This window comes from Ammospiza caudacuta, chromosome 2 (assembly GCF_027887145.1).
Source record: "Ammospiza caudacuta isolate bAmmCau1 chromosome 2, bAmmCau1.pri, whole genome shotgun sequence".
In the NCBI taxonomy this organism is placed as follows: domain Eukaryota; kingdom Metazoa; phylum Chordata; class Aves; order Passeriformes; family Passerellidae; genus Ammospiza; species Ammospiza caudacuta.
The window spans coordinates 92,870,604-92,897,875 of NC_080594.1; the positions used below are offsets into that span (position 1 = coordinate 92,870,604).

Consider the following 27,272-nt stretch of genomic DNA (forward strand, 5'->3'; position numbering starts at 1 on the left):
CATTGATTAAGCATTTGTTTCTTGAACTGCACCAGATGAGGAAATTTTGTGGTATAGCAGTATTACTAATGAAAATCTTAAAAAAATATTGAACTGGGAGGGTTAGCTTGTGTGAAAGTCATGACATAAAACAAGAGTGCATAAAATTAGAGTGGTATTGCATGATTAGTAGGCCAGAACTTAGATTTGTGTTCTGATGTTGCAGCAGCCTGCCTCATAACAGTCTGGATGGCTTTCTCTTTGTACCACCAGAGAAGTTAGCAGCCCAAAGTGTCTGTTAGTTTTCATAGAATATTTAGGGATGGAAGGGACCTCTAAAGGTCATCTAGTCCACCCTCTCCTGCAGTGAGGAGGGACATCTTCACGTAGATCAGGCTGCTCAGAGCCGTTTCTAATCTGACCTTGAATATTTTCAGGGATGGAGCATCTACCACACCTCTGGGCTACCTGTTCCAGTGTTTCACCACTCTCATAGTAAAAAAAAAAAATACTCTTTCTTATATCTAGTCTAAATCTACTGTCTTTTAGTTTGAAACCATTGCCCCTTGTCCTATCCCAATAGGCCATGTTAAAATGTCTGTCCCCATCTTTCTTGTAGGCCCCCTTTATGCACTAGAAGATTCTATAAGGTCATCTCTTCTCCAGGCTGAGCAACCCCAACTCTCTGAGCCCGTCTTCATAGAAGCAGTGCTCGAGCCCACTGATCATCTTGGTGGCCCTCCTCTGGACCTGCTCCAACAGGTCTTTCTGTGCCGAGGGCCCCGGATCTGGATGCAGTATTCTGGGTGGGGTCTCACCACAGCAGACTCAAGGGGCAGAACACCTCTGGTGCCATTAAGTGTTGCACCAGCCTGGATCACCCTCACCTTTGACCTGCTGGTCCTGCTGCTTTTGATACGGCCCAAGATGCAGTTGGATTTCTGGGCTGCAAGTAGGCATTGCTGGGTCATGTCCAGGCTTTCATCTACCAATGCTCCACAGTCCTTCTCTATAGGGGTTGCTCTCAATCCCTGCATTCCCCAGCCTGTACTGATATGAAGTGGCCCTGACTCAGGCATAGTACCTTGTACTTGGCCCTTGTGAACCTCCTCAGGTGAGCATGGGCCCAGTTCTTGAGCTTGTCCTTGTCCCTCTGGATGACAACCCCTCCTTCAGTTTTGTCAGCCGTAGTTTGGTGTTATGTGTAGACTTGCTGAGGATGTGCTCAATTCCCCCATCTGTGTCTCTGATGAAGACACTGAACAGTGCTGATCCTAGTATGGACTCCACTTGCCTCTGATCTCTATCTAGACACTGAGCCATTGATCAATGTCCAAATACCCTCTGGATGTGACATCGAGCCAATTCCTCATCCACTGAGTAGTCTGTGCATCAAATCCATATCTCGCCAATGTAGAAAGAAGGAAGGGTGTTGTGAGGGACTGTGTACAGACAACATCTGTATCCTTTCCCTTATCCACAGTTGTAGTCACTCCATCAAGTTGTTCAGGTAAGACTTGCATTTGGTGAAGCCGCGTTCTCACGTAACCATTAGCAATTTTATTCCTATTTGATATTTTCCAAAGTCTTGTGTTTTGTTTCTTCTTGCAGCTTTTGACATTGTGTGCCTCAAATTATGAATCTGTATTAGTCTTAACAGTGGGCAGCTGTGACTGTGAGGTGACTTTGGCTTTCAAGAAAGGAAGAAAAATGTGAGCTGGAAAATTGCCCTCACTGCCCTCATTGTGCTTGGCAGCCCCTTCTTTTGAGGGCATCCCCACCAGTCTTGTACAATAGACACTTGTGCTACACCTTCCTGCTGAAGTGGAGCTTAGAGAGCTGGGAAAACCTACAACCATCAGACATTGAATCACTAAGAATCTGGACTGCAAGCAAAACATAGGTGGGTCTTGCTCAGGACATGCAACCTTTTTGTTTAACACTATTCCTTTTCCTTAAATATTGAGTTTACATTTGAAGCAATCCTGCTTGCTTATTTCACCTGAGCAGACTCATTGCTGTGACAGACATCATGAAAGCTTTGGATGAGAAATTTTCTTACTAACATCTTTTTATACATTGTTAGATAAACACACAAAGATTTTGTTTTTGTTGAATGGTAAAATGCTGTCCTGACTCCTTAGCAGGAAAGATGTATTTCTGGGTGTTTCTAACATATATTCTCCTTTATTTCTCTGTCGGCCTTTTTAAAAGACTCCTAAGCCACTTACAAGACAAAAAAAGTGTTTAAGCTCTGTGCTCTATTGGAGCTGTGCAGAAATTCGTTACCACTAAACTATTCTTGAGGTTTCCTGTTTTCAGTTGTTCTGCAATGCGAGATACAAGGTGCCGGTGTGTAGCTGCAGCTGTATTAGAGATTGGCTTATCAGATCTCTTGTGGGGCCAGGAGAGGCCAACCTTGCCTGGCAGCTGTCACAGGCATTTGGCTGCAGGAGCAAACTCCAGCGCTCGCACCACTGTGCCCGTAAACAGTGGCTGGCCACACCAAGGGGACAGGGTCTGAGGTGTGTAGGTAGCAAGGTCTAGTTAGTACAGCTTTAAACTGCTGCTTAATTATGAGTGATCCTTCACCTTTTTTGGAGATATACCACCTGATTATGTTAACAAGAAATATAATCTAAAAGCCTCATCCTTTGTGTGCCTGTAGAAGGAGACTGTGGCAGGGCTTCCTGCCTGGGTGCACAGGCTGTAGCACCTCTGGTGCCATTAAGTGTTGCACCAGCCTGGATCACCCTCACCCTTTCTTTTATAATTATGCCTTTCTGGTTGTTTTTTTTTACCCCTAAGTGACTTGAAAGGAAACCAAGCATTTTTTGTGCTTCAGAACAAATGTCTCAGTGCTGCCAGGAAAGCTCATGGCACCTACTGAGCCTGCCTTTGGGTCACTCCTGCATTATGGCTGAGGCTATTATCCCTCAGCTGATTGATAAATCTGTCCAGCTTGGGTGGATGGGTAGACCTAAACCAGGATCTCAAAAGAAGTGGAGAAAAGAAATTTAGGGAATAGCTAAAGCTGTAATAGCTTTGTGGATGTTTCTGATATCTTAAAAGTGTTTTAATTTTTCTTATTACTTTTATGTGCTCGTTAATGACAAAGAAGAAAATGGTTGTCTCTGAAAATTAATCCCATATGTAGAAATAAGTATTAAACCTTTTTTTCCTGCATCATGTACAGTCAGATTGATATTCTATCTAATTCTGTACTTATACTTTTGCTAATATTTAAATTATTCCAAGGCAGTTTTAATGCCTTTTTTATAGTTCTTGATGAGCTGAATTTTACTTCTTTCAATACTTTCAGTGTGCATTTCTGGACTTGAGCTTATTGCTGTCAGTTTTTTCTTTTCATGGAAAGGACCAGGGTGAGGGGGCACAGAAAACCTCTAGAGCTTTTTATTTCACTTTTTTAACAGATTATTTTTTAACCAGTTCTTCTTTGGTAAATGCTAAATTGTGAGAGTAGGTTGCAAATTGTAATAGAACATTCCTCCTTTGCAGTGGATGAATTTATTTACATCTTTGTTCACGTTTATTTTTTACAGCCTTCCACTCATCTTTGTTTTCAGCTTTGGAAATCTGACCCGCTAAAATACAGACAGCAGCATCTATTGATTGTGACTGTGTCTTCAGTTTGCACATCAAAGTAAATTAGATAATAATTACTTGCACTTACTCAGCTATCACTTTTAGTTCTGTAATCAATGCATCCTAATGAGACCTAATAGTGAAATCCCCCAAATTAATTGTCAAGCTTGTGCTAAAACAGTCGACTATTTTAGTTTGCCTGGATGTGGGGGGTGTTTTTGCTCAGGTATGTGTTTGACACCTCAGAACCACACAGCTGGGTGATGAATGCTTGTTCACTACATCTATTTAGTTAACTTCCTTTAAAAAAGAGAGAGAGTAGTCTGATGCAGTGACCTCTTTCCAAAGAAATGTGTCTCTTGGGATGAGTTGACACACATTATATGAAGTATTAAAGTGTTAAGCAGTTATACAAAGTGGTCTTTATGTGTTCCATCTCTATTTGTCCAAGCACCAGCGAATAGCTCAAGTAACAAAGCATGCAAAGGGTTTTACTATCTAAAACAAAGGTTATAATTATAACAACTGGTAATAATTTGGGTCAGTTTGTTTTCACTTTTTAGACTTCTGCATTTTGATATTTTCTTGTAGCAATCATTAGAAATATGTCTTCCTTGGTTTAGGTTATCTTTGGCCTTTGAATGAAGGAGGTGATATTTTCCTGTTTCTACTGGAGATAGCTAAAATATATCCAAAAGGTGTATTCTTTTTCACAAGTGTTTATTTTAATTCACATTACTCGTTCTTTTTAATACCTTCTGAGTTCTGTATTTGTGTTAGTGTTTTACTGGTCCTGAAGAACCGAACGAAACAATTTCAAATGTAAAGATGTGGTTTTTTAAAATCTTTCTGTATGTCAAAACTATTCATCTCGGCTGATTTAAAAAAACTAACCACACACTGACTCATGCAACAAAGAAAAAACTGTAGGTGAAAACAAAACTTCAAATTTCCTGAAACTGTGGGCAGGTTTACCAGAGATTGCATTATCATAAACAAGAAAGCTTCAGATTTAGAGTGTACTTCAGATGAAGTGATCTAACAGAAGTTATTAATTGCAGAATACAAGAAGCATATCCAGGTACTATGAAAAAAGTCTGTATGAACACAGCCTTTTAAAAATTTATTTTCAGCAACTATGTTACTTTAGAGGACCAGATATTGCCTATTTGCCATAGCTTATGAACAATTAAACAGTTGTGCACTAGATAACCGGCTTGTCAGCAACAGATGCTGTATGGTTCAAAACACATTTTGATTTTTCAGAGTTTGGGGACAGGAGGAAAGGTTGTTCAGCCTTTCAATCTTAGAAAAAAACATGATATATAATTAGGTAGTTTGCTATTCTTCCCATGTAATTAGCTAAATATCATGTAGTAATTCTGTTTTACTTAATATTGTATAGCAATTAGATGGTTTATGTCCATCAGTGTCATGTAAAAGCCTCTGTATCAATTCTGTCCCTTTCTTTCCGTGTGTCTTCCAGAACAGTCTGTTATATCAATTGGCACTGCCTATTATTAGAATTTTTGCTTGTTCCCTTGGTGAGGGATTACATTTCAAGCATTACTGTCAATCATTTTTCAGTGATGTTCCTTTTTGCAAAACAAATTGTGAACAAGGAGAGCAACTGCTTCCTTTCTCGCTACATGTTTACCTTCTGTTAGTACTGTCCTAACTAACCCTGACATAACTGTGAGCCTTCTTCTTGAGGCCAAGAAAAGATGCTGCCTTTCTACCCACTGGACTAGGGCATTAAACTGGTTGGAGTGTTGACTTGTGTCAGTCTATAGGAGAAGACTGCAGTTTGGTTGGCATGCTAAGATAAGAGTCCTTTCCTATTGGTCATTGTGGAGAAATAGGTTGGTCCTATATGGGGAGGGGGAGAGAGAGGATTGGAATCCAGCCTCGTAAAAAGAGAATGGGATCTGCATAACAATTCTTTGTATTTTGGTATTTAAAATGGCACCAACTGAAAGACACCAGTCTTTCACATGAAGAATCGCTAGTAGATTTACAAGGTTGTTGGAGCAAATTCTCTTAAGTTCCTCTATCTTTAAATTTCCATCATCTCAAATATTACTTGTATGGTTCAGTTTTAGGAAGGCTTCAAAATGGCATCAGTGTTTCTTTATTTAGTTTGTTTTTCCTGTCATTGCTAAGTTGTTGGATTGTTGATAGTTTATTGAACATAACCTTTTCCTTTCTGGACTTTCTTCTCATAAAGTCATACAGAAGCTACAATACTAGATATTCCACCAATGTCTGCATTTATTCTGCCCTATGGTTAGTTAATGTTCTTCACTTGTCTGAGCAGACTTTCAGTACAGCCACAACTGTCTTGCCTTTGGCTGAGTTTTTGTTCATTGCCTTCTTGGCTGCACAGTTTTTCAGTTTTGCTCTCTCTCCCGAGGATAATTTTCTGTAGAAAAATTTTCATTTTCAGCTGCAGTAGGGCAGATTCCATTGAAGACAGGACTCCTTTCCTAACAAAACCTAAGCTGAAGGGAAGTAACTAAGTGTTTGAAAATACATGGGCTCAATCTCACCTATATTAGTTTTAACGTTTCAGCAAAAATACAATGTTGGCAAAATAAATTAGTTTTTTGAGACTGATAGCAGTGAATGAATTGCTGGATTAAAAGGAGTTGGAGTTGTGTATTGGTATTGCAAGAATTAACCTTTGAAGGTCTGGATTGTGGAGTCCTGCTTGCTCTCATTTTATGTGGTGTCTTCATTTTTGGGGTTTTTTTTTGTTTTGTTTTTGAGGTTGGAAGTTGGATTGCCATAGAAGTAAATGACCACTTGATGTGGTAAGGTAAAAGCCAGGGTCACGTGAAACAATATTGTATGGAGGAAAGACTGTTGCAGTTCCCTGCAGACTTGTATTATATCCATATTTCAAAGCTTTTCAGTGGTGCATTCAGTGTGGAATGTTGTTTTGTTAGGTAGGAGAAGACAACTCAGTATTTCAGTGCTTGGACTTTTGAGCTTTTTGGGAAGGAACTTTCCAAAATGGTGTACACTTTTAGCAGTAACAGATTTTCGTTTTCTTGATGTGAAGGAAACTTATGTTGCCATTAAAATCTTTGGGAACTTTGGTATGTTTTATTTTGCAGTATGTGAGCAGTACACCGAAGAAATTTCATGCTTTCAGTCTGTGTCAAGTTTTTACAGTACTCTCAGATGCTTTGGGAGGTTGTGTTATTGTGTTTTCTTTTCATTTTCCCCCAGATCTCATTATGTTGTCTGCTTATAATCTTTTATTTGGCACATGGCTGTGTTGCAGAAGCATTTCAAAGCTATTACCTCTACAGCCTCCCTTCTGGGAAACAAATATGTCTTTATTTACATACTAGGAAATCTTAGCTCTGCAGATGTCACAGTAAGAGCCATATTGAGAGCGTGGTGCTGGTAATACCAAGGTTGTGGGTTCAATCCCTGTATGGGCCTTTTACTTCAGAGTTGGACTTGATGGATCCTTGTGGGTCCCTTCCAGCTCAGAACATTCTGTGGTACTGTCCTTGATGGATACAATCTAATGATGTAATTATAAGAAAATAATTTGAAGAACTTTAATGTATTTCCCCACATTAAAAACAAAGAAAATAAAACAAGCAAACAACCCCAAAACACAAAACAAAATTTGCTCCCCCAGAAAGAACAAACCCAAAATTTTAAAAAATAACCCAATATAACTGAATTGTACACACATGTACACAGTTTTAAATGGACAAATGTTTAACTGCAATTACATTATGCATTTTGACTCTAAATCCTGTCTCCACTTGGGAAGGAGAGCTTGTGCCACTAAGCATTTAGAAAAACCTGGAGACTATTTTACTGAAAGGGGTTATGTGTGACATGATGCTCAGGAAACTTGGCTTCTCTATTCCAGAATACTTCTACCAAAATTGCATCAAGCAAGGGGTCTGCTTGTGAAATGACAGCATTTCTCAGGCATAGTGACAGTTTTACATGTCTAAACTAATGGGAATTTAAGAAATTGAGTAGGTTTGAGCACCCTGTCCTGGGTAGTTTCAGAGGACTACAGTTGATGTTGTCAGCCCTGGTAAATAGTTTCTTCCTGTGCTTCTGTCCTTGCCCAACACCATGGGGAAATACTTGATGACTCTTACAAAAGGGCTTAATTCAAATTGTTTTTTTCTTTAGAGATATAGAAGAGTTTAATAGTTTTCCACTAGTCACTACTCAAATATTATTCCTAATGTGGGGTTTTTATTATTAATATGCTGTAATATTGATAATTTTAACTTGCTTGTATTGTGAAAAAACCTTTTTTAGAAGGGGGGCCTATGTAGTGGCAGCAGCATCAACCAATTGCAATGATGATGTCCTATTTCTTCATGTTCTCCATGTCCCCAGGAATAGTAAGAATTGACCATTTTACAATTGCTGAGATAAAATAAACCAAACTAAATTGGAGAGAGAGATTATATTGATAACACCAGCCTCCAGAACATGTTTGATTGCAGTCCCCTGTGGCTACATCAGCTTATCGACCTGTAGGCTCTCTGTCCATTTTATGTCAGTCAGAAAGCAGGGCAGTTTATTGGAGACTGAGGTCTGAAGTTCAGACTCTTGTCTATCATTGTCAGATGGGATTATTATTTTAAGGGAAAAAAATGCTTGAATTGTTACTGACTTATTTCTTGTAAAGCTATCAGTTCCTCTGCATAAGTCACAGCCTGTTTGAGCTGTGCTTCTCAGCTATTCAAAGCATCATAGCTCCTTTTTAAGTTTGTCTTGGGGACCTCAGCAATGCAAATGCATATTTGAATAATGTTTTAATTGTTGTATTTTTTTTTCTGGTTTTTGATTGGTAAATGAAACCTTAAACCTGTTCAACTCAGCTTCAGATTTTCAAAAATCATGTCTGCTTTGGCCACGAGGAGTAAATTTGCTGGTGTTTGCCAGCAAATGGCAAGCACAGCTTTTTTGCTATCAAATAGTTTAGCAAGTGTAGCTCAGGCCAATGCGATGATCTCCTGGAAACAAAATTCATGATAAGAAGAGGCTATTAATTTATAATAGGGTCCACTATTATGTTTTATGATTGTAGATTAAGTAAGTAAAACAGTTATTTTTCTTAGAGTATATAAGTTGGGTTGTCTGGCATGCAGTTTTCACAGTTTGTACTGTAGCTAAAGGGGAAAGTGTGTTTGTGTGTGTATTTACAGACTACAGAAGGAACCCTTTTGGAATATAGGTGATGTAATTCTGCTGAACAGAATTTCTGAATGAAGCTTGGTTTTTAATTACCTTTCTGTCACATAAACTACTAGGTATCAGAGAAGACAGGGTTGTGGACTTCCAAGACCTAGGCAACAAAGTCAAGTATTACAGAAGCCTTTGGACATTAATAGTTTGAAGTACTTTTGTACCTTTTTCTACTAATCTGTTGTTCAAATGAAATCTACAACTTCTATTAAAAAAAAAAAAACCCAAATCAGACACATTAATTTTCAAATATGTTCTCACCTCCTACTCCTACTCCTACTCTTCCTCCATTCCCTCTCCCCCAACCTGCACGGCAGCAATTAGAACATTTTAGGTGACTTCTCAGAATTTAGAAGGTAAAATCAACATGTCTTGGTTGGCATTATAACATATTTGAATGTCATTGGTACTAGTATTGGACTTTTTCCTTGCACGCTATTGTGCTGCCTCGCATTGTTCCTGGTAATTGCAGGGATGCGTAGGAAAACGTGGAGGCATGCAGCTGTCTTTGTGCAGCTGACAAATAGCTTTGAAAAATATCATTGTTCTTACAAGTAAGTGAGAGAAAGACAACTCATTCAGTCTTAATGGAACTCTGGATATGTTTCAGGTAGGGAAGAAGTGAAATCCAGTGGGTGCTCTTTTCCACCCTGCTGACTAATGCCTGGTGCAGGACTGTGCTGAGCTGGGATCTTCCTGGGAGCAAAGGGGGAGTGAAGGCTCTTAAAGGCAGTTTTGTGCTGCCTGCACAAAACGGTGAACAAAGGCTTGCTAAAGACAGTACCCTCTTATTGATGGTAGATTTCCCTGCTGGGTTACATTGCTTCTTGAATTATTTCTTAACTTTCTACTAAATAAAGATGGACAACTTTGTTTAAATGCAGAAAACTTATATGTGTGAGATTAGTATGAGGATGCGGAACTAGTGCAGAGGGAAAATGCTTTTTTCAAATGCTGCTATTTTATTTTTTTTCTCAGATCAGAGCTTGGAGTGCCACATGTGGGATACTTTTATAATGCTATATGAAAAAATGAAACAGATTTTATAAATAAGCTTCTGTTTATATATATCCATGTAATATTTTATATACATTTGGAAGACGTGAATGTAATACATTAGATTTTATAAATAAGATTTTATAAATAAGCTTCTGTTTATATATATCCATGTAATATTTTATATACATTTGGAAGACGTGAATGTAATACATTAGATTTTATAAATAAGATTTTATAAATAAGCTTCTGTTTATATATATCCATGTAATATTTTATATACATTTGGAAGACGTGAATGTAATACAATATGACTAGAATTTACTGTCAAGATGTTGCCATAGTTTAGTGGCTGAAAAACAAAGAAAAGTCATTATGATTTCCCTTATTTTTAAGATGGTTTTCCCTGTATGACATTCTCATTTTCCCCTAGCCTTTTTCCTACTTATTTTAGAAGAATTCAAAGGAAAAAAAGAGTAAGAATTATATGACAAAGTTTATGAGGATAATGTTTTATTATTTTGTTGCAGAAGGACTCCATGAAAGATGACAGAAGAAGTTATTGTTATTGCAAAGTGGGATTACACTGCACAGCAGGACCAAGAACTTGACATCAAGAAAAATGAGCGTCTTTGGCTATTAGATGATTCTAAGACATGGTGGAGGGTAAGAAACGCGGCCAACAAAACGGGATATGTGCCATCAAATTATGTGGAGCGAAAAAACAGCTTGAAGAAAGGTTCTCTGGTTAAAAATCTAAAAGACACACTGGGTAAGTCCTTTTGTATTTTGGAATAAATTTAGTAGACTTGATGAGTTTCAGGTTGGGAATGTAATGTGGATATAAATATTTTTTAACATGTGTGTTTGGTCTTTATGCTTAGTTTGAGGTGACATAATGGGTAGATGATTGAGGGAGGGAAGGAGGGAGGGAGAGACAGAGAGAGTGGGTGTGGGTGGAGAATCATGTGTAAAAATCTGCAATATGTTTCCTTCCATCACATCCAGAAGAAAAAGATGTTACTTTTGTTCCAGTTTTCAAAGGATCTGTATTTTCAGTGGCTGAAGAACTGAGTTTCATAGACAAATCAACTGCTGAATCCTCTCACACTAACTCCTCTCCCTTGAAAGATGAAGGATGTAGACTGGATTGTTCAGCATAGGTATCATAGCCAAAGCTAAATCATTCTATGAATGGGATTTTACAGCTTGGCTATATACAGTTAAGTTTCTGTAGTCTGAGAAGTTCTTTAAACTTCCTAGTCCTTAAATATGTATTCTACTTTCAACTTGCACATCAAGTGTTCACAACAGTATCTCATACGCATAAAATAATCTAGCTTTGAAAAATTTTGTGTGTATTTTAAAGAAATCTTGTATTTGAAAGTCAAGTTAAATGTTTTTTTTTTTTTCTCTTTGATTTTTTAGACTGATTAAAAAGGGCTTTGCATAGAAAAGGTTAGAAAAGGTTATAAACACAGTGATAAATTGTTGTTTTATGCCAGGAAGACCTACTAGTGGTATTTCAGGATGTTATGAATAAAACAGAACCAGGTACATTAAAAGTGTTTTGAGGGGTTTTCTTTTACTTTTGTTTTGGTTTTTTGCCTGTGTTTTATGAAGTCTTATATAGAGAAAATTTATTCAGTTGCAGACTGCTGTACAAAATGACTCTTCAATAGAAAAATTAGGATTCAGGGATTGGATTTACTAGAAAGTTAAAAGGTTCACTTAAAAATAACATGGCAATAGCTTATGCAGGATAATCCTTTGCCAGTGTTGCTTCTAACAGGCTTTGTTTCTTAGGCATTCCTTCATTACCATGTCTTCCACTACTGAGTTGCCATAAAGCACATGGAAATTGGGGACTAGAGGATGGGTGGCAGGCAAACAAGGTTATCATAAAATTTACCATGGTAACATTTAGAGCCACTGTCCTTTCTACAGATACTCTTAGAACATACTGATTATAGTGCCAGGAAATGTGATTATGCCTTTTCAAAGATTAAAGTCCCAGTTGTGACATTAAGCTCCTTTTATATAGATTTATGTTGTTTAAAACATAAATATAATGTATGTATTTTGTCTGAAAGGTACCTTAGGAAAGGATTGCAGTCCTTTGTAATAATATTTCAAGTGTTCATGTAAAATGGGGGCAATATTTGCTTGATGCAAACACATTTTTATTTATGTCCAACAGAAATCTCTTTAAGTGAAGGAATAGAGGTGTGTCCTAGCCTATGTGTGTGTTTATTTTCAGTCTTAGCAAAACTGCATGGTGCAGGGTGCTTCCCCTCATTCTAGAGGTGAGTGATGAAAAGCTGTGAGAAAAAAGCTTGGTAGTTTCATGGCTGAACCATCCCTAGGTGTCACACCTCCCAAGCCTCAGCCCTTTGTGCACACCTGCATGGGTTTTTAAGTTCTGAAGTACTGTTATGACAAGTAACAGTGCTTCAAAACAGACAGACAACATTCCTTGTTCCCTTTCTAATGGTTTTCTCTGTGTGTTTGTTCAGCTGAGGCAGAAAGTGCCTTATGATGGGGCCTGGTCTTTGTGTGCTGTGAGCACACTTACCTGGTGAGCATCCAGTGTGTGAAGCACCTCTCATGCTCTTCTAAGTTCATATACCCTGTGACAGTGAGAAACTGCCTAAGGCATACCTTAATCACAAATGGATTCAGAATATTCTTAATATCTATCACCCAAAGGAGCTGGTGCTTAAGAGTATTCTTTTTTAAAAGTTTAGCTGCTGTGAACTCCTTACCATAATGAAACATGTATGTGCTGTGTACCATGTATCTGTACGACGTTTTTTACCTTTCCTGAATCAGTGTCCTCAACTAAACTATAGTATTTAAGCCTTTCCTGTCTTGCTGTACAGTAATTTCCCATTCAGAACAAGCAGAGCATGTGTCCTTCCTTAGAGGATCCATTGTTTTGAGAGGCCATCAAAAATGCACTCCTTCTTTTTAAACAAAGGTTTGCAAATTGCAAGACTGACGCTTCCTCTAGTGAAACAGCTTTTGAAAGTTTTGCTTCACCCAGTGAAGCAAGTTCTTAAGTTCTCTTTATACAAATATGTCTAATGTATCACCATGTCTGCCTCTCCAAGGATCACAAGAAAATTCTCATTAAAATACCTCCTAACCCACCTACCCAGTTGGGAATGGTGGTCATGAGTATTAGTCCTTAAAGCAAATCTGTTTCCGACTTTGATCTTGAAGCTACTGCCAAAATATCAGGTACTGAACTTAAAGAAAAACCCCAACAAAATGTCGCTTAATAGTCTGTCAATAATTAATCATGAATCTTGTGAAACCTCAGGAGAGAAACAGCAGACTCATAGCTGCTTCCTGTGACGTACCTACACCCCCCCCTTTTCATGCTTGTGTCACTCAAGCAAATGGTTGTTCCCATGGAGATGCACTTTCCCCTGCCTCTTCCTTAATAGATTACATTTCCTTGTGTTAAAAAGAATTCATCTGAAAGCATCGTTATCATGCAAATGATGTCATCGTGTGTTGTGTATGTGATTACCTGTAGCTATCTGCCACTCTTGTGCTTATCCACCGTAATTACTGGTGCTTCAATTATATTTTTATATTCAATAAATATGAAAAGTGCCAGCCATAGCTCAAATTGTGGCAGACCCTGTAGGAGCTATAACTATTTAATTAATAGTTCCCCTTGTTTGCTGTTGAAGATGCATCATCTGAATAGTTGTTCATCTTTGGCAGTCTGTTTTCTAATGAAACTTTATGCCAGCAGTTATGTTGGTGTCTTGTACACAAAAGCTTATAATCTCATCAGTGAATTAAGTCATGCCTGTTTGATGCTAAAAACTATTTTTTCCTGAACTGTTGACTGTCATTAATTATATCTCAACCCTTGAATATTTTATTAATAGAGTCCTATCAGCTTTACAGTTTTTTGGCTCAGGGTTGATGGAAGGTTGATGGACATATGGTTACCTAGAATAGGCAGCTTGATGTTTTAAAATATCAGCCCATTCTTAGCAATGTCTTAAGGCTTTCTTGAACTTCCATTTTATTTTGCATTTAAAAAAAAATTAATTAAAATGTGTTCGGAGAAGCTCTCCTAAATGTGTTGGATGCTTATTAAAACACTGATTAATGCTTGTTTAGCACATGTTCTTTAAATCAGTTCCTTGTGGACTGAAAAACAGCTCACCCAAAATCTCAAATGACCCCCACTACTTTCTGAAGAGATACTTTAGAATCATCCTATGCCTTTTCACAAAACAATAGCCTTTTCTACACCATTCACTTTGCCTTTTTAAGGGCTTGCTCTATTCTGTTGTATCTTCTTTTAGTCCTGACATCAGGGAATTTTCTGTGGCTTTTAACTTTTCTTAAATTACGTGGAGAAACTTTGAGTCTTGTAATTCTTTGATTGATGGATGTCTGGTTTTGTCATTTTTCTGTTTGATATATACTACTTGTGTCTTCTTAAATCTCTTTCTTGAGTGAGGTCTAATGAATACTCAGCTACAATGGCCTAGTTTTAATTATGGAAATAGAGTGTATAGGCCACCTATTGAGTATTTTAAATGATTCATCTTCTCATTCCCCTTTTTGTCTTGACTGAGTGATACTGCAAGTAAAACGTTAATGGTAATTTGGCCATTTCAAATTGCTGTCTTCTGTTTGCTCATATTGAATGAAATCTGGTAATTATAACTATTCTTAAGGCAAAAGCCAGCTTCTATGCCTGTGATTAAAATTTCATCTTCATTCATTATAATGAAGCTTAAAATAGTTTCCTTTTACAGTATTTCTTTTGCAGGGAGGGTATTTTCTATACATTTTGAATAAGTCTTACTAAGCAAGAGACCTCCAGCATGCATCTTTTAAACTGTAATTTTCTGTAATATAATTCTTCCCATGTGCTGGGGGGTGGAAAGGAATTCCCGTATCCATTTGGTTGGAGTGGGTGTTTGCCAGCACCACCCCCAGAGCTGCCTCTGAGTGCAACTCCACGGGTTTCCCCGTCTGCAGCAAGGATGATCTATGCCTGCTGGCTCGTCTCTGTCATGCCAAACAGAAACCTTATCTCAAGGAAGCCAAAATAATTGAGAAGTCAGTTGTTTGTGTACTCAAAATAAAACTTCTACATTTTTTCCATCCCTTTGCAAGTCATTTTCCTGGCAGCAGCACAACTCCCCAGGCAGCAGCGTGCCATTAGTGACTGAAGCGTGTGATCCAACAGCAGGGTGCCATTTTCATGGGAATCCATGATTTTCTGAATGTTTTTGCTGGTTTTGCTGCTTTTGCTTCACAAGCAGCACTGCATACAGGCTTTTCTTGCAGGTTTCTGGTCTTGTTCCCTTTAGTGAGCAACTACGTAAGAAACCTTGAGGACTCTTCTGCTCTGCTCTTGGTGTGGGTTTTTGAACAGATGCAGTGCAAAAGAAAAAGGTTTAATAAAATGTGTATTGAAAAGGAGATTGGACACCAAGAATACAGAAGAGGTATTTGTAGATCTGTAGAAACAACAGAAACAGATGAGCTTTGGTAGTGATGGCAAGTGACAGTAACTTTGATAACATTTCACAGACATGTTTGAGTTGCAGGAGAGTCTTTTTAAATGGCTCCTTTATTGGGCTTCTGGAACCCAATAAAGGGTTCTGGAAGTCTGCAAAACTTTTCAGTAACTTTTCACTCAGTGTACCAGATTTGGAAAGTAAGAATTGCCAAGTGAGACATAATGTAGAGAAGCCAGTTCTTGCTTGCATCAGTGTTCCTAGCAGGTTATTTCACAAGTGTTATGAGCATCCAGAAGTATTTCCTGTGTTTGTCAACCCCTGTGGTGTGTGTCTATCTGGGTCCCTCTGTACATCTGCAGGAGTCCCTGAATGCCATATATACTGGTGCTTTCAGGAATCAACAGTTTTATATCTCTCTCCTCTCCCCAGTTATTGTTATGAAAATGCTAGAGTTTTTTCAAGTCTATAACTTCATATTTTCTCATTTGAGGGCTACTTAGTGCTACTTTCTCAGTGCTTATTTGGAAATTGACAGGGAAGTTAGCCCTTTTTTGTTTGCAGAGTCACTGTAACAAGCAGAAATGAGGAATTGCTCATTTTTTAATGCAATGGTTTTTTAGCAATGGAAAAACAGTTCCTCATTAATGTTGGTTAAGAGGCTTGGTGAACTTCCGCTTTACATATAAATATTTTAACTCAGATGTAAACAATTACCATCACAGTTCTGTATAACATGGTTATGAAATCTCATTCTCCAGTTAAGTTATCAACCTTTAAGTTCTGGTGTGTGTGTGTTATTGGCCTTTATTTTTCTCCCCTTTTTTGGTTTGATTTTGAGGACTTTTAAAAATATCTTAGTGATCCAATTTTGGGAGCTCTGATATGATATGTGTGGCAGATTTAACTGTATAAGGTGGTATTTTGACATTCATCAGATAGCTTCTAAATCTTGTTTTAAGTACTGAAATTTGATTACTAAAGTCTTTCATTGGTGAAAGTTACTTATGACTCTAACGTTGCCTGTTTTAGCTGAATATTTTCCAGTTCTTCCACACTTAATTTTTAAAAGTGTGTAATCATAAGAAGTATGCACAGTATTTTTTGGCACAGTCAGAGCACTAAGTTGAGTCTTCAGTACCATTTGCTTGATTAATTTGTTACTGTATCAGTGACCTGTCTGAGCCTCATCTGCAAGATTACAGAAAACACATTAAATTTGTAATAGACCCAAGTACCAGTTTGAAAATATTTCTATTCATTCTTAATTAGTTATTTCCAATTACAGTCTTCTATGGACACCCTAAGGGCATAAAATTTGCTACAGAATGAAAGAATTGTGGAAATAAAAATAAATATGGTATCACTGTGTAATAAGTGTATTGTATAGCACAGCCTCTTAAGTCTTATACAACTCATATTAATAAAAACAGGTCAACCTTATAAGACAAACAGTTATTTTAATCTCTCTAGAACTCCAAGCTTCCAATGTTTTTGGCCTTCCTTGTCACAGACCTGTAAGGAATGCTAGTCTTTCCATTCACAACCATTAATAAAGTTGATTTTAAAAAAGAAATAACTTCTTCAAGTATATATCTACTTGTCAAATTATTTATCACATATAAAAATTCCTAAGAAGGAATTGTATGAAATTTTTGTTTAGCCCAACATCTCTAGCTGAAATTGGTGATAAAATCAATTCCCTTTTAAGAATTCAGTAAAAATAAAAGTATTTTTTCTGTGTCTCTTATTGCTGTTTTGAAGCTTTCTAGCTTGTGGGCATGACAGTAGTGGCATGTCTGTTGTGCTTCTTGGAGGATTCGATGAAAGTAAGTCATCTCTTTTTGCACTTTAAAGGAGTTGGCACACAGGACTTTAGGTTCCAATTCAGGGAGAGGAAGTAGTGGAAGTGTTTATATACAGCACAAATTCTTGCTCAATTTCCTAGAATCCTAGAATAGCTCAGTTCATGGTTGATTTTGCTGAACAGAAGCACTTTCTCTGCTGTGCTTCATCCTACTTTGTAGTAGTGTTGCTCAGGATAAGCATGTTTGTTTGTGAGACAGTGTGGCAACCGTGGTGACTCTTCACCAGTGATGAAATTGAGGAGGACATGGTTTTGTGGTAGTGAGAGAAATGATGGGAATTCCTTTTAGGTGTGGTGTCTTTAGTTTCGGGGAAAAATAAGCCGGAACATTTTTCCATGTTCACAATAATAATAGATGATTGTGGTTACATAGATTGCTGAGAAGGGAGGAATGGGAGATGTTCACAATGATTTTAGGCACAGGGAAGAGATTTCTTCTAGATTCCCATCTAGAGCATGTGGAGATAGGTGCTGGCAGTGCTGATGCCACTGGAGTGGTAGCAGATGATTTGTATAATATGTAATTGAAATACTTTGCTGTTTCTGGAAATATATCTGCCTCACAATCATCATTATAATCTAGACTTGATTAAAGTAGTCATTTTCACTTTATTGATGATCTTTGAAAGTATGGAGACATACCCAATAGCAATAGTTTTGCATATGGAAAATGACATAAGAACACTGATGACAGGGTAGGCTCTGTCTTCTGACTATCAATTAGATACGTAATTGCAAAAAAATACATTAATTTTGAATTAGTGTTACTATAAAATGTTTAAATATTTCTTTAAAATGCAAAACAAACTCATGAATTTATGGGTTTGGACCTGTTGTACACCCACAAACATTTAACTAATTTTGATATGCATATCAACTGCGTCCACTGAAAGAAACATTAAAAGAATCCAAGTCTCTGCTTGGTGGAACTGAGACTTTCTAAAAGATACTGTGTTGTAATTTCTAAAGAAACATCTGCTTGAGAAGGAAAAATCTGAAGTTGCAGAGCAGACTAATGCAAAACCGACAAACAAACAAAACCACAACAAAAATCCCCAATGAAAATTGAACACAAACTTCATGCCTTTTAAAGAGCTGAAAGCAAAGCATTAAGGTGAATATTCTGGAGAACTCATGGTACAGAATAATGCTTCTTTTATTGCTTGATAAGAGTTTCTCTGCTGGATGTATGCGGCAGGCCCTTTATTTGCTCCAAAGTGAAAAGCCAAATGCAGCAGTGAATGCAGAACCTGAAGCTTCTTGCAGTGCTAGCTTGTAATGATTCAGAAGTTTTCTTTTCTCAGTTTACAATTGTATGTATTGTATTCTGTTGAAGTTTTAGCTTTATTGGGGTAGATTATTTATTGGGATAGATCATTTAAAGGATGTGCTGCTTCAAGAATAGCAAAGAAAAATATAATGGAAACCATGATGTGTTCTACCTTTCAGCAGATTTTTCTGCTGTGATGGTTGCCGTAAAATGTTGCAAGGCTGAAAGCATAAAGAAATCCTCCTATTTTTAGCCTATATTGAGTAAATACATTTGTTCATTGTATTAGAAGTTTTATCTAATAGGCATACTTTTTCCCCTTTTCCCATGCAGAATGTCTGTGTGTGCTTGGAGGTACATTGGCATTTACAGATCAAAGAACGAGCCTTTATTTTATTCATAATTATATGTGAAAAGATAAAAGGATCACCTTAACTTACTGTGGCTGTGTGTACTGATGTCTTTGGTATTATTTCCCTCAATTGTCACCTTGGCAGACCCTTGGTTTTGCCCCTTTCTGAGCCAGTTATGTTTCAACCTGTAACGTCTGGCCTTAGAGCAAGCCCAAAAATTAGCTCCCAAGGTAGTTTCACAGTTCACTATTAAAGAGAGTGACTCCATTGCCTGTAGCTCCTCCTACGCCCTGTTCCAGCTGTGGAGGCAGTCTTACTTTCTTAGCATTAAAAGTTTATGTCTGAACCCTCAGCTCTTTTGATGTTTCATTTTTTACGTAGAATAAAATACTTAAAGCATTCTGCTAATTATGTCTCTTCTTCTGAACCAGTAGAAATAGAGTGTGGGTTTTTCCCAAGTACTGTCTAGTACTGGATTCATTGCACAGTGTTCCCCTCTGTCTTCCTTTCCCTCAGGTTCCTGGGAGAACTGAAGTTGGCTGAGGCAGCAGAACTGGGGCTGCAGTGAGGGTCACTGCATTGTACCTATCTGCCTGGGCTGGACTTTTTCTATAAGCACATGTTTATAGGAAAACATGTATCTGTGTGCTCTGCATACTGCCATCCCCTTTGGCTTCATGTCCTAGCACGTAAAGGTGGAAGCAGAGAGCAGAAACAGATGACAGTAGCTGAGGCATTAGAGGTATTGTGTGGCTTGTTTGGTGGGTGAAGCTGGGTCACCCTTCTAAAAAAGACCAAGCTAAGGTAACTGGCAAAAGTCAATAGCCTCTGTATATGCTCTGAGGGACACCATTTTCCAAGGAATTACAGTGACTCAAATGACAAGAGATTTTTCAATACATAGGTGACAGTGGCTGTTCCTTCTCCCACCTTAGAATCATTGGGGAATTCTTCTCCTTCAGATGTGGCTATTTCCTTCAATATGCAACTTTAAGTAATTCTTTGGTTTTACTGGATGGATCTCTTTTTTTGGGTATGTATGTCCTTGTGGTGTCTTGAGGTTTAATATTTCAGGGTATATTTTAAATATTGTTTTTTTCTCTACGTGTTTCCACTTGGGTTTCATTGCTTTCTGTTTCTCAGGTTTTTCGAAGACCATGGCATGTTCTCATACCATGCAAATAGAATTTGTAAATTAGCATTCACACTAAAAGAAAACTAGGGTTTGTCTTAGAATGTGTAAGGAAAGGTTTCCTTCCATTTTCTGAGTCTCAAAAGTGTTTTGTGGAGTCTGTCCATAAAACAGGAATTGACATGTGTGGAGTGTATGTAGATAAAGCACAAAGCTGCAGTGCTGGAGAGAATGTCCATCTCTCTTGTTTTAAGGAGAAAGGTTCCAGCACAGATGGCTTTTTTTGAGAGTTGCTTCAGTGGTGAATGTGATTGTTTATTGACAAGTTATTTTTGTGATCACAGCAAGTTCATTTGGACAGACACCTCTCTTAATGGGTGGTCAGCTTGGACAGGTGGACATTTAAGGTTGCTCTTTCTAATAGATGACTATTTGTAGCTGTATTTTGCACTAGAAATTGATTTAGGAATTAGGCTGTAGACTGTCTAAATTGTATGCAGTCATTGCCATAATGCCTGTTTCCAGTCTTTGGAATTTTGTAAATTAAAGGACACGGAAGGTGAAAGAACACAGAAAGGAAAAATGTATTTTGATGTGGTGGAAAGGTCATTCTTCTTGTATATGGGCTCTACCGCTTTCCTAACCAACCTGTAAGATATTTTTAATTGTTTATTCAGGAAATTGTTCTCCAGAACAGAAGATAAATGTATTACTTAATTATTGCTCTATAGCTACTGAGTTTTTAAATGTACAGAAGAAATTTTTCTGGTTTGTGTGTGAATCCTGGGGTTTTGTGTTTTAGTTGTGAGGACTAAACCTCAGAGGAGATGGGCTGTTTTTTTAAGCGAGCCATTTCATCCTGTTACTTCCCCTTCAGAGATGGAGAGGCCTGATTTTGTGTATGTAATTGCAAATAACCTGAGAGCCCTTGATTAACAAAGCTATGTGCATTGAAATTCAGAGAGGAAGTCAGTACAGAAAAGGTAATACTTAGTTTGCTTTCCCCTTCCTAAAAGGAGTTTGTGAGAAAACTGCAGTATTGATGACAGGCTTCTGAGGAATTTTGAGATTTTTACAGAGAAAATGTAATAAACATCCTGTATTTTCTTGTAACACTTATTTAATGTTGGGAAACCTTAGTATGGTATAACATGGGCACCCTGGCCTTATGGTAGAATTAGTAAGGCTTTACATCCTGCTTGATGTTGGTATGTGTCAACTGGAGTAAAACACTGTAAACTCGAAGGGTAGATGACTGTTGTACTTTCAGGAGGGACTGTCTTGGGCTTTTTGATGCTGAGATACTGCTCTTTAGTCAGTATTTGAATCATTGTCTTCTAAAGCATTTCTTTGAGTTGAGGTGCTGTATAATAGCTGCTTTGTAGTTTCTCTGTTCAGGTTTAGGCTTGGTGATCCAAACTTCAGCCTCTATCTGTTATATCTTTGCTTTTCAGATATAGAATTGAGATATAAATTTGAGCGTACAAGAAGTGAAATGACTAAGTTAGAACTATAGTTATATGTATCTAAAATAGAATCATTCCATCTTGGTTATTTGGAATGGTCTTTAAATTGGAGAGTTGTCATCCTGCATTCAGGATAGTCTACTTTGTACCTTGCTGTATTTTTTTCCCCCAATTTCTTCTAATTAGGTGGGTTAGTGTTAGGAAGTCAAATTTGTATCCTGAGCTGTCATGTGCACTTCTTTCACTTCATATAAATGTGAGATAGCTAAATATAAATCATCTTTCCACCAAGTGCTGGAAGGGGAGAGGGAACAGAAGCTGTGATATACTTCCTGAGGGACAGGAGTATGCATTGAGGTAGAGCATCTCATGCCTATGAGTGTTTTATTTTGTCAATATCCTCTGTTATTGTTTGTGAAGGAGGGGCAAAACAGTGTTGCTTTTCTTCTCTACACCAAGGGAACAGAAAGCAAAGGGAAGTCCTACATGACTACTGTGCCTTCTCCAAGCACTTTATAGATATGTTCTTACAATTACAGGGCTGCCTTAGATTTAAGGCGTTTGTGCATATATTCTCTTATCAGAACATCTTTCAAAGTCAAGATAGCATCATTTATAAGATTAAAAATTAGGTGGAAATGTTTTTGTGTTTGAAAGCAGAGACTGCCTATTTAAAGCAAGCAAGTTTCAATTTAAATATGTAGAGGGAAATTGGTAGGTCTTGAGAAACCCCATTCATTTTATATGCCTTCCATTTGAAACCAAGCCTGCTGTTTTCCTGTTATATAGAGGATTTTAAACCCTAAGACCATTAAAATTTGCCTAATGAATCTTCCACTTCACCTTGCCACTGAGGCAGTTTATGTAAGCCTGCAGACTGTGCATTTGTCTCTGTTCACATATGTCCCTATATTACATCTTTAAAATTTTAAGCTTTTGTTCTGTGAAGCTTTGGGTACAGAAAAAGCTGATCTTGTAATTTGAGTGTACCTTTCCTAATCACAAATAGGCATGTGTAGCACAGTGAAAAATTACAGGAATTAATGCAGTAGTTGTTCTCAAAATAGTTGTTGAGTTGATTTCTTTGCAGAAGCCTCCTGACTGAATAGTGTTTGATGCATGGAAAACTTTTTTGTGTATTTGAAAAGCAGTGATAAAGCAGCCTGGTTGTCGAAATGTCAGAGTTTCACTTTGACATTTAGAGAAGAGTTTCCATTTTCTGATTTGTTCTAGTGAGCCTTTTTTTCAATTGAGCTTCTTAGAGAAGATACAAAAAGTCATTAATTGAGCTGTAAAGCTTTATTTCTGTATTACAGATGCAGTTGAAGGTTTCTGGAATTTATAGCAGTGTCCTTTAAAGAGTGCTGTTGATGGATATGTTGCTTCTAAAACACTGACTATCCCATATGGATCTTAGCCTTTGAACATTTTCTTGGAAACTGGACGTGGAGGGGAGAAGAAGTGGGAGGTTGCAGTCTGAAAATGTGCAGAAATGTTTGGTTTTTCTTTCTGTGTTATAGAAGAAACTTTGGTCTGCTGAATTCCTTAGTAATAAAGAAGCAAAGACTAGTTAATTTGAAATTATAAAAGTAATAATAAATAACAAAACTACATGAATGTCTGATTTGAATGTTCCAGTTGACAAGAAGTTGTGTTTAGCTCTGTATTGAGTGGATGAATTACTTAATTTACATTGCATTGTGGTGGGTTTTTTCCCTGAAGAATTTTCTGAAAAGTTAATTGCCTCTTTCTTAATGCAATTTTTAGTTTATTTCAAAACAGACACTGTACACTTTGCACTCTTATTAAATGTATGCATAAATATGCAATATAATTCATTACTGTAATATTCAGAGATGAATAACTTATTTGTTAAACAAGAAAGGATCATTGTTTTTAAGTGCATCTGTGTGAAGTTAGATGGAATTTCAGTTTTGTTAGAATACACAAGAAAAATAGTTTTAGTTATCTTAAAAAATGCCTAAAAATGTTGGAGAAATATTGCTTCTAAGTTAAAAATTAATTTTGAGAAATTTGGTTGTTTCTGTTACATCTAACAGAAAATACTAGATTAGGAAATTGAATGAAAATTTCTGGTTGCCTTGACTTTGAAGATTTTTAAAATAAGGAGAGCTGTTCTGTAAAATGGGATTTAATGTTTAGGGATACTAAAAATTATATAAATATCAGCTGAAATTTTTTTCTTAACTTTTTATAGAACTCTGAAATTGGCAGCAATTATGTTAAATTTTTTTTCTCTGGGTATTTATACTGGGAGTTCTCCTAGTTGATTTGACTTCCTCAAATTTATCAGCCTGAAACTTGTTTATCTTGAATCTTTCAGCTCTTTAATGGAAGTTGTTTTCAGATATTATAATAAGGTTAAATTTTTCAGCATTCTGGAGTGCTTTGTTTCAGTTTGAATTGTAAATAACAAAACCCATTGCTATTAAAAAATGGTTAAAATGAAAATATTTCTATTAAAATTGTACTGTGCTTTTGTTCTTTGTCCAGCTTCTATAATTTTATGGGATTCTTTGGGGGTGTTTTATAGCTATAAAGCAAGTGGTGCTGTTAAAAGCATTTTACTCTAAAGTGAGGGTGGCTAAGTTAAAATGCATTAAAATTAGTATGAAGAATTTTACAAGTAATTGCTTTGTTGTTTTGGGGGGTTTTGTTGCATTTGCTTTTTTGTTGTTGTTGGTTTTGTTTTGTTTTTTGGGTTTTTTAAAGTTCAGATAGTAATGGTCAGTAATATTTTGAAAAACTGAGTTACTGGTTAATTCATATTTCCCATGAAAGATCTTTTTTTAAAATTATTTTTTCCATAAATGAATTTTAAAATAATCATGTGAAGTTTAAATTTAAAGCCCATGCTTTGACAGCCTGTGTGAGAGTTGTGCATGTACATGTGTCCTTTTCAGCTCTATTATCAGTTTTTGTGGTTTTATTAGATTATACAGCATATTTTAATTTTTTGAGAGACAAGCTTGTTGTGTTTGTAAATAGACTGTGAAAAAGAGTACCTGTTTGATGCACTATTTGATGCACTATTAATTCAAGCTATTGATTTGATGCAGTATTATTTCAAGCTATCTCTTTGACTCTTTTCTTGCTCGTTACCTTTTGCCAACTTACAGCTTTGTAGTAATATATAATAACTGATCAAAAACTAATTTCAAATATTAGGGTAGAATACATTATAGAAAAATTATTTCCAACGTGTAATGATAAAAAATCTATTAAGATATGTAAATACAGCAATAGATGAAAATGCAAAAATAGTTGTCTTTCTAATTGCCATGGGGAGAACTAACAGCTTTACTCAGCAACCTTCATTTTTATATTTCCAGCTGCATATTTAGACTTAAAACTGGCTTCTCCAACATTGATAGAAGATAATTGAAGAACACCATTTAATAGAACTCTAGTCCCTTAAAGAGAAAGTAGTTTTCAAAACTCAGTTGTATTGAGACAGTTTTGTTGGTTTTGCAGGGTATTCTATAGTTTAAAGGTGACTTTTGGAGGATTCTTAAGGAGTTGTATCTATTGTATTTAGTAGTATTTGGTCTTTTTCACTGAGTTCTGAATTGAGGAATTCTGCTTTGGAAATTTGGTATCTCACAATTTCTCAAAGCAATATTTTTGTCCTATTGCAATGTTTTTCTGGTTTTTTGTCCTTTGATTTTGATTTGATATGCAGGTAAGCTGCAAAAAATATATTTTCTCATCATTTGTATATTAAAATTTTGTATTAAAATCAGAGACAATTTCTCAGATAAATTTCTCAGAAATTCTCATTTGGTACTGAATAATGCTTTTTGTATACAGAACAGGGAAAAATGGAAAAGGCAGTAATATCAAATCAAAAGACAGTAATAGCAAATCAACTTTAGAAAAAGTCAGATATCAAATCAACTTAAAATTCCTTCAAAAAAGAATTGCAACTGTATTTAGTCTAAAGTTAAGCTACATACAAGATTTTACAAATTTAGTGGGCAGTCTTGGGAAGGGGATCCTAGAGAATTTGACTGCAAATACCTTTAATGTTTGGTTCATGCTGTTCTTAGGCAGAAGTTAATAACCGTGAGTGTGGATAAGCCTGTGGAGATGTTCTTTCATCTCTGGGGATGATCAAATGCAGTTAAAATACAAAATGTGGTTGTTCATCAGTCTCAGACAAGGATACCAGCTTGCAGGAACGTGGAAAGACTTGTTAAATAAGTCTTTGTAAAATTAGGAAGGTGTCTATTTTGTAAATAGTCTTTTCCTAGTAAAGGTAGTGTGGAATATTAAATCATGATTAGCAAATAGAATACAAACTTATACTAGTGGCAAGAATCCCTTTCTATGCAAGTGTTATGTATGTGTTTGATAAGGTATGATTTAAGATCATGTTTTAAATATAGTTCAACTTGTTTATCCTACGAACCAATTTTCAGAGAGATTGTAGCTCTGCAGCCTTGTTTCAGTGCCATCACTGAAGGCAGAAGAGAGAGAGAAACTCTTTTGTTTTCGGCAGGAGCACCTGGGCAGTTGGGGCATCTGTGCTGACAGGCAGCCCAGCTTTGGCCCAGCAGTGTGGCCAGCATGGCAGGAGATGCACACAGGGGCAGGGGAGCCAGCACTGCCCAGCATCGGGCCAGAGGAGATGGACCACAGGGAAATTTCACCACTTGGAGCTCTGGGGCTTGGGGGAGCTCAAGACATTTCCTAGGGAAGTCTAAGGAGGACAAGGTGGGAAGGCTGGGAATGCTGTGGGGAGAGGGAATTGGAGATGCAGGCTCAAGGACCTTTTAGGTACAATGGAAAGACTGTCTCAGGGACAAGCTGGTAATGAAGGGGTGCTTGCACAATGGAAACTTAAGTGACAGGAAGAAAATTCATAGGAAACTGGTCTTCAGCCTGCTGCTCAAAAAACAAGCTATTCTTTAGAGCCACAGCTGAGCTAGGAAAGGAAGACAGCATGTAGTGATGCAACAGGCACGTTTCTGAGTTTCCCTAGGACTCACCATGGGGCCAGAGGATTTCTTTCACTGCAGAGAGAAGGAGGATTTGCAGTGGATCCCTCCTCCAGAAATATTGCTAACAAGTTGATTCTCTTTTTTTGTCTTAGTAGTATATCCTAAGAATTATACCAGCTCACATCACTTGGGAATGTATTTATAAGAGTGCAAGTGAAGTAATTTACTGTGGATTATTGTAGAGTATGAATAGTGTTGCTTCCTACAAATTGCAGTAGCAAAACAGGCTTTCTGCTGCTTTGCAATGCTTCTTTTCCTTCCCCACTTTACTTTCACTTGAAAGCTAACCTCTTGCTTTGGATTACTCCTTACGACTACTGTTTGTGTTACAAAGGATTGTGGCTTCCACAGGTTACAGATGAACTGTACCCAGTGAGTCAGAACAGGAGAAGCACAGTTGTAGCAGATAGGTAGATAGATCAGTAGATAGTTTTTCATAGGTTGTCACAAAGACAATAAAATACACCAAAACTATGACTACAATTGCAAGTATATTCAACTTTTCTACATGAGACTCCCAAAGTGCATCAATGTTTCATTTTCCCATTAAATCCTTTATATGTGTTTCATTCCATTCAGACATAAGAATAGGCATCCCCTTACAAACAGTAGTAAGTGAACATTTCTGTTAGTAGAATGGTAGTGTTTACTCTTCTAGAGATGACTCGTGTAGATTGTACTTTTCTTTTTTTAATGGAGTTGTGTTTTTTCTTTTAGATGCATATACAAAGTTTATAATTGGCCTGACTTTATTCTTGCTTAGCTGTGGTGAGCCATCCCACTAAACTGTATTTTTAGACTTTCCTAAGGAAATGAAGCTTACATTAGTCATGC

General features: G+C 37.0%; 1 protein-coding gene across 3 annotated transcripts in view; it reads left to right on the forward strand.

Annotated features, from left to right (window-relative positions):
- Window positions 1-27,272, forward strand: part of NCK2 (NCK adaptor protein 2) — an 86,260-nt gene that overhangs the window by 42,974 nt on the left and 16,014 nt on the right. For 2 of the 3 annotated variants that reach the window (XM_058824893.1, XM_058824894.1), the window contains one exon: window positions 10,353-10,594. In XM_058824893.1, coding sequence (XP_058680876.1) covers window positions 10,369-10,594 — 226 coding nt within the window. In that variant the 5' untranslated portion in view covers window positions 10,353-10,368. Of the gene's footprint in view, window positions 1-1,829; window positions 1,883-10,352; window positions 10,595-27,272 lie in introns of those variants that run through there. The other variant, XM_058824895.1, reaches the window with a different exon arrangement.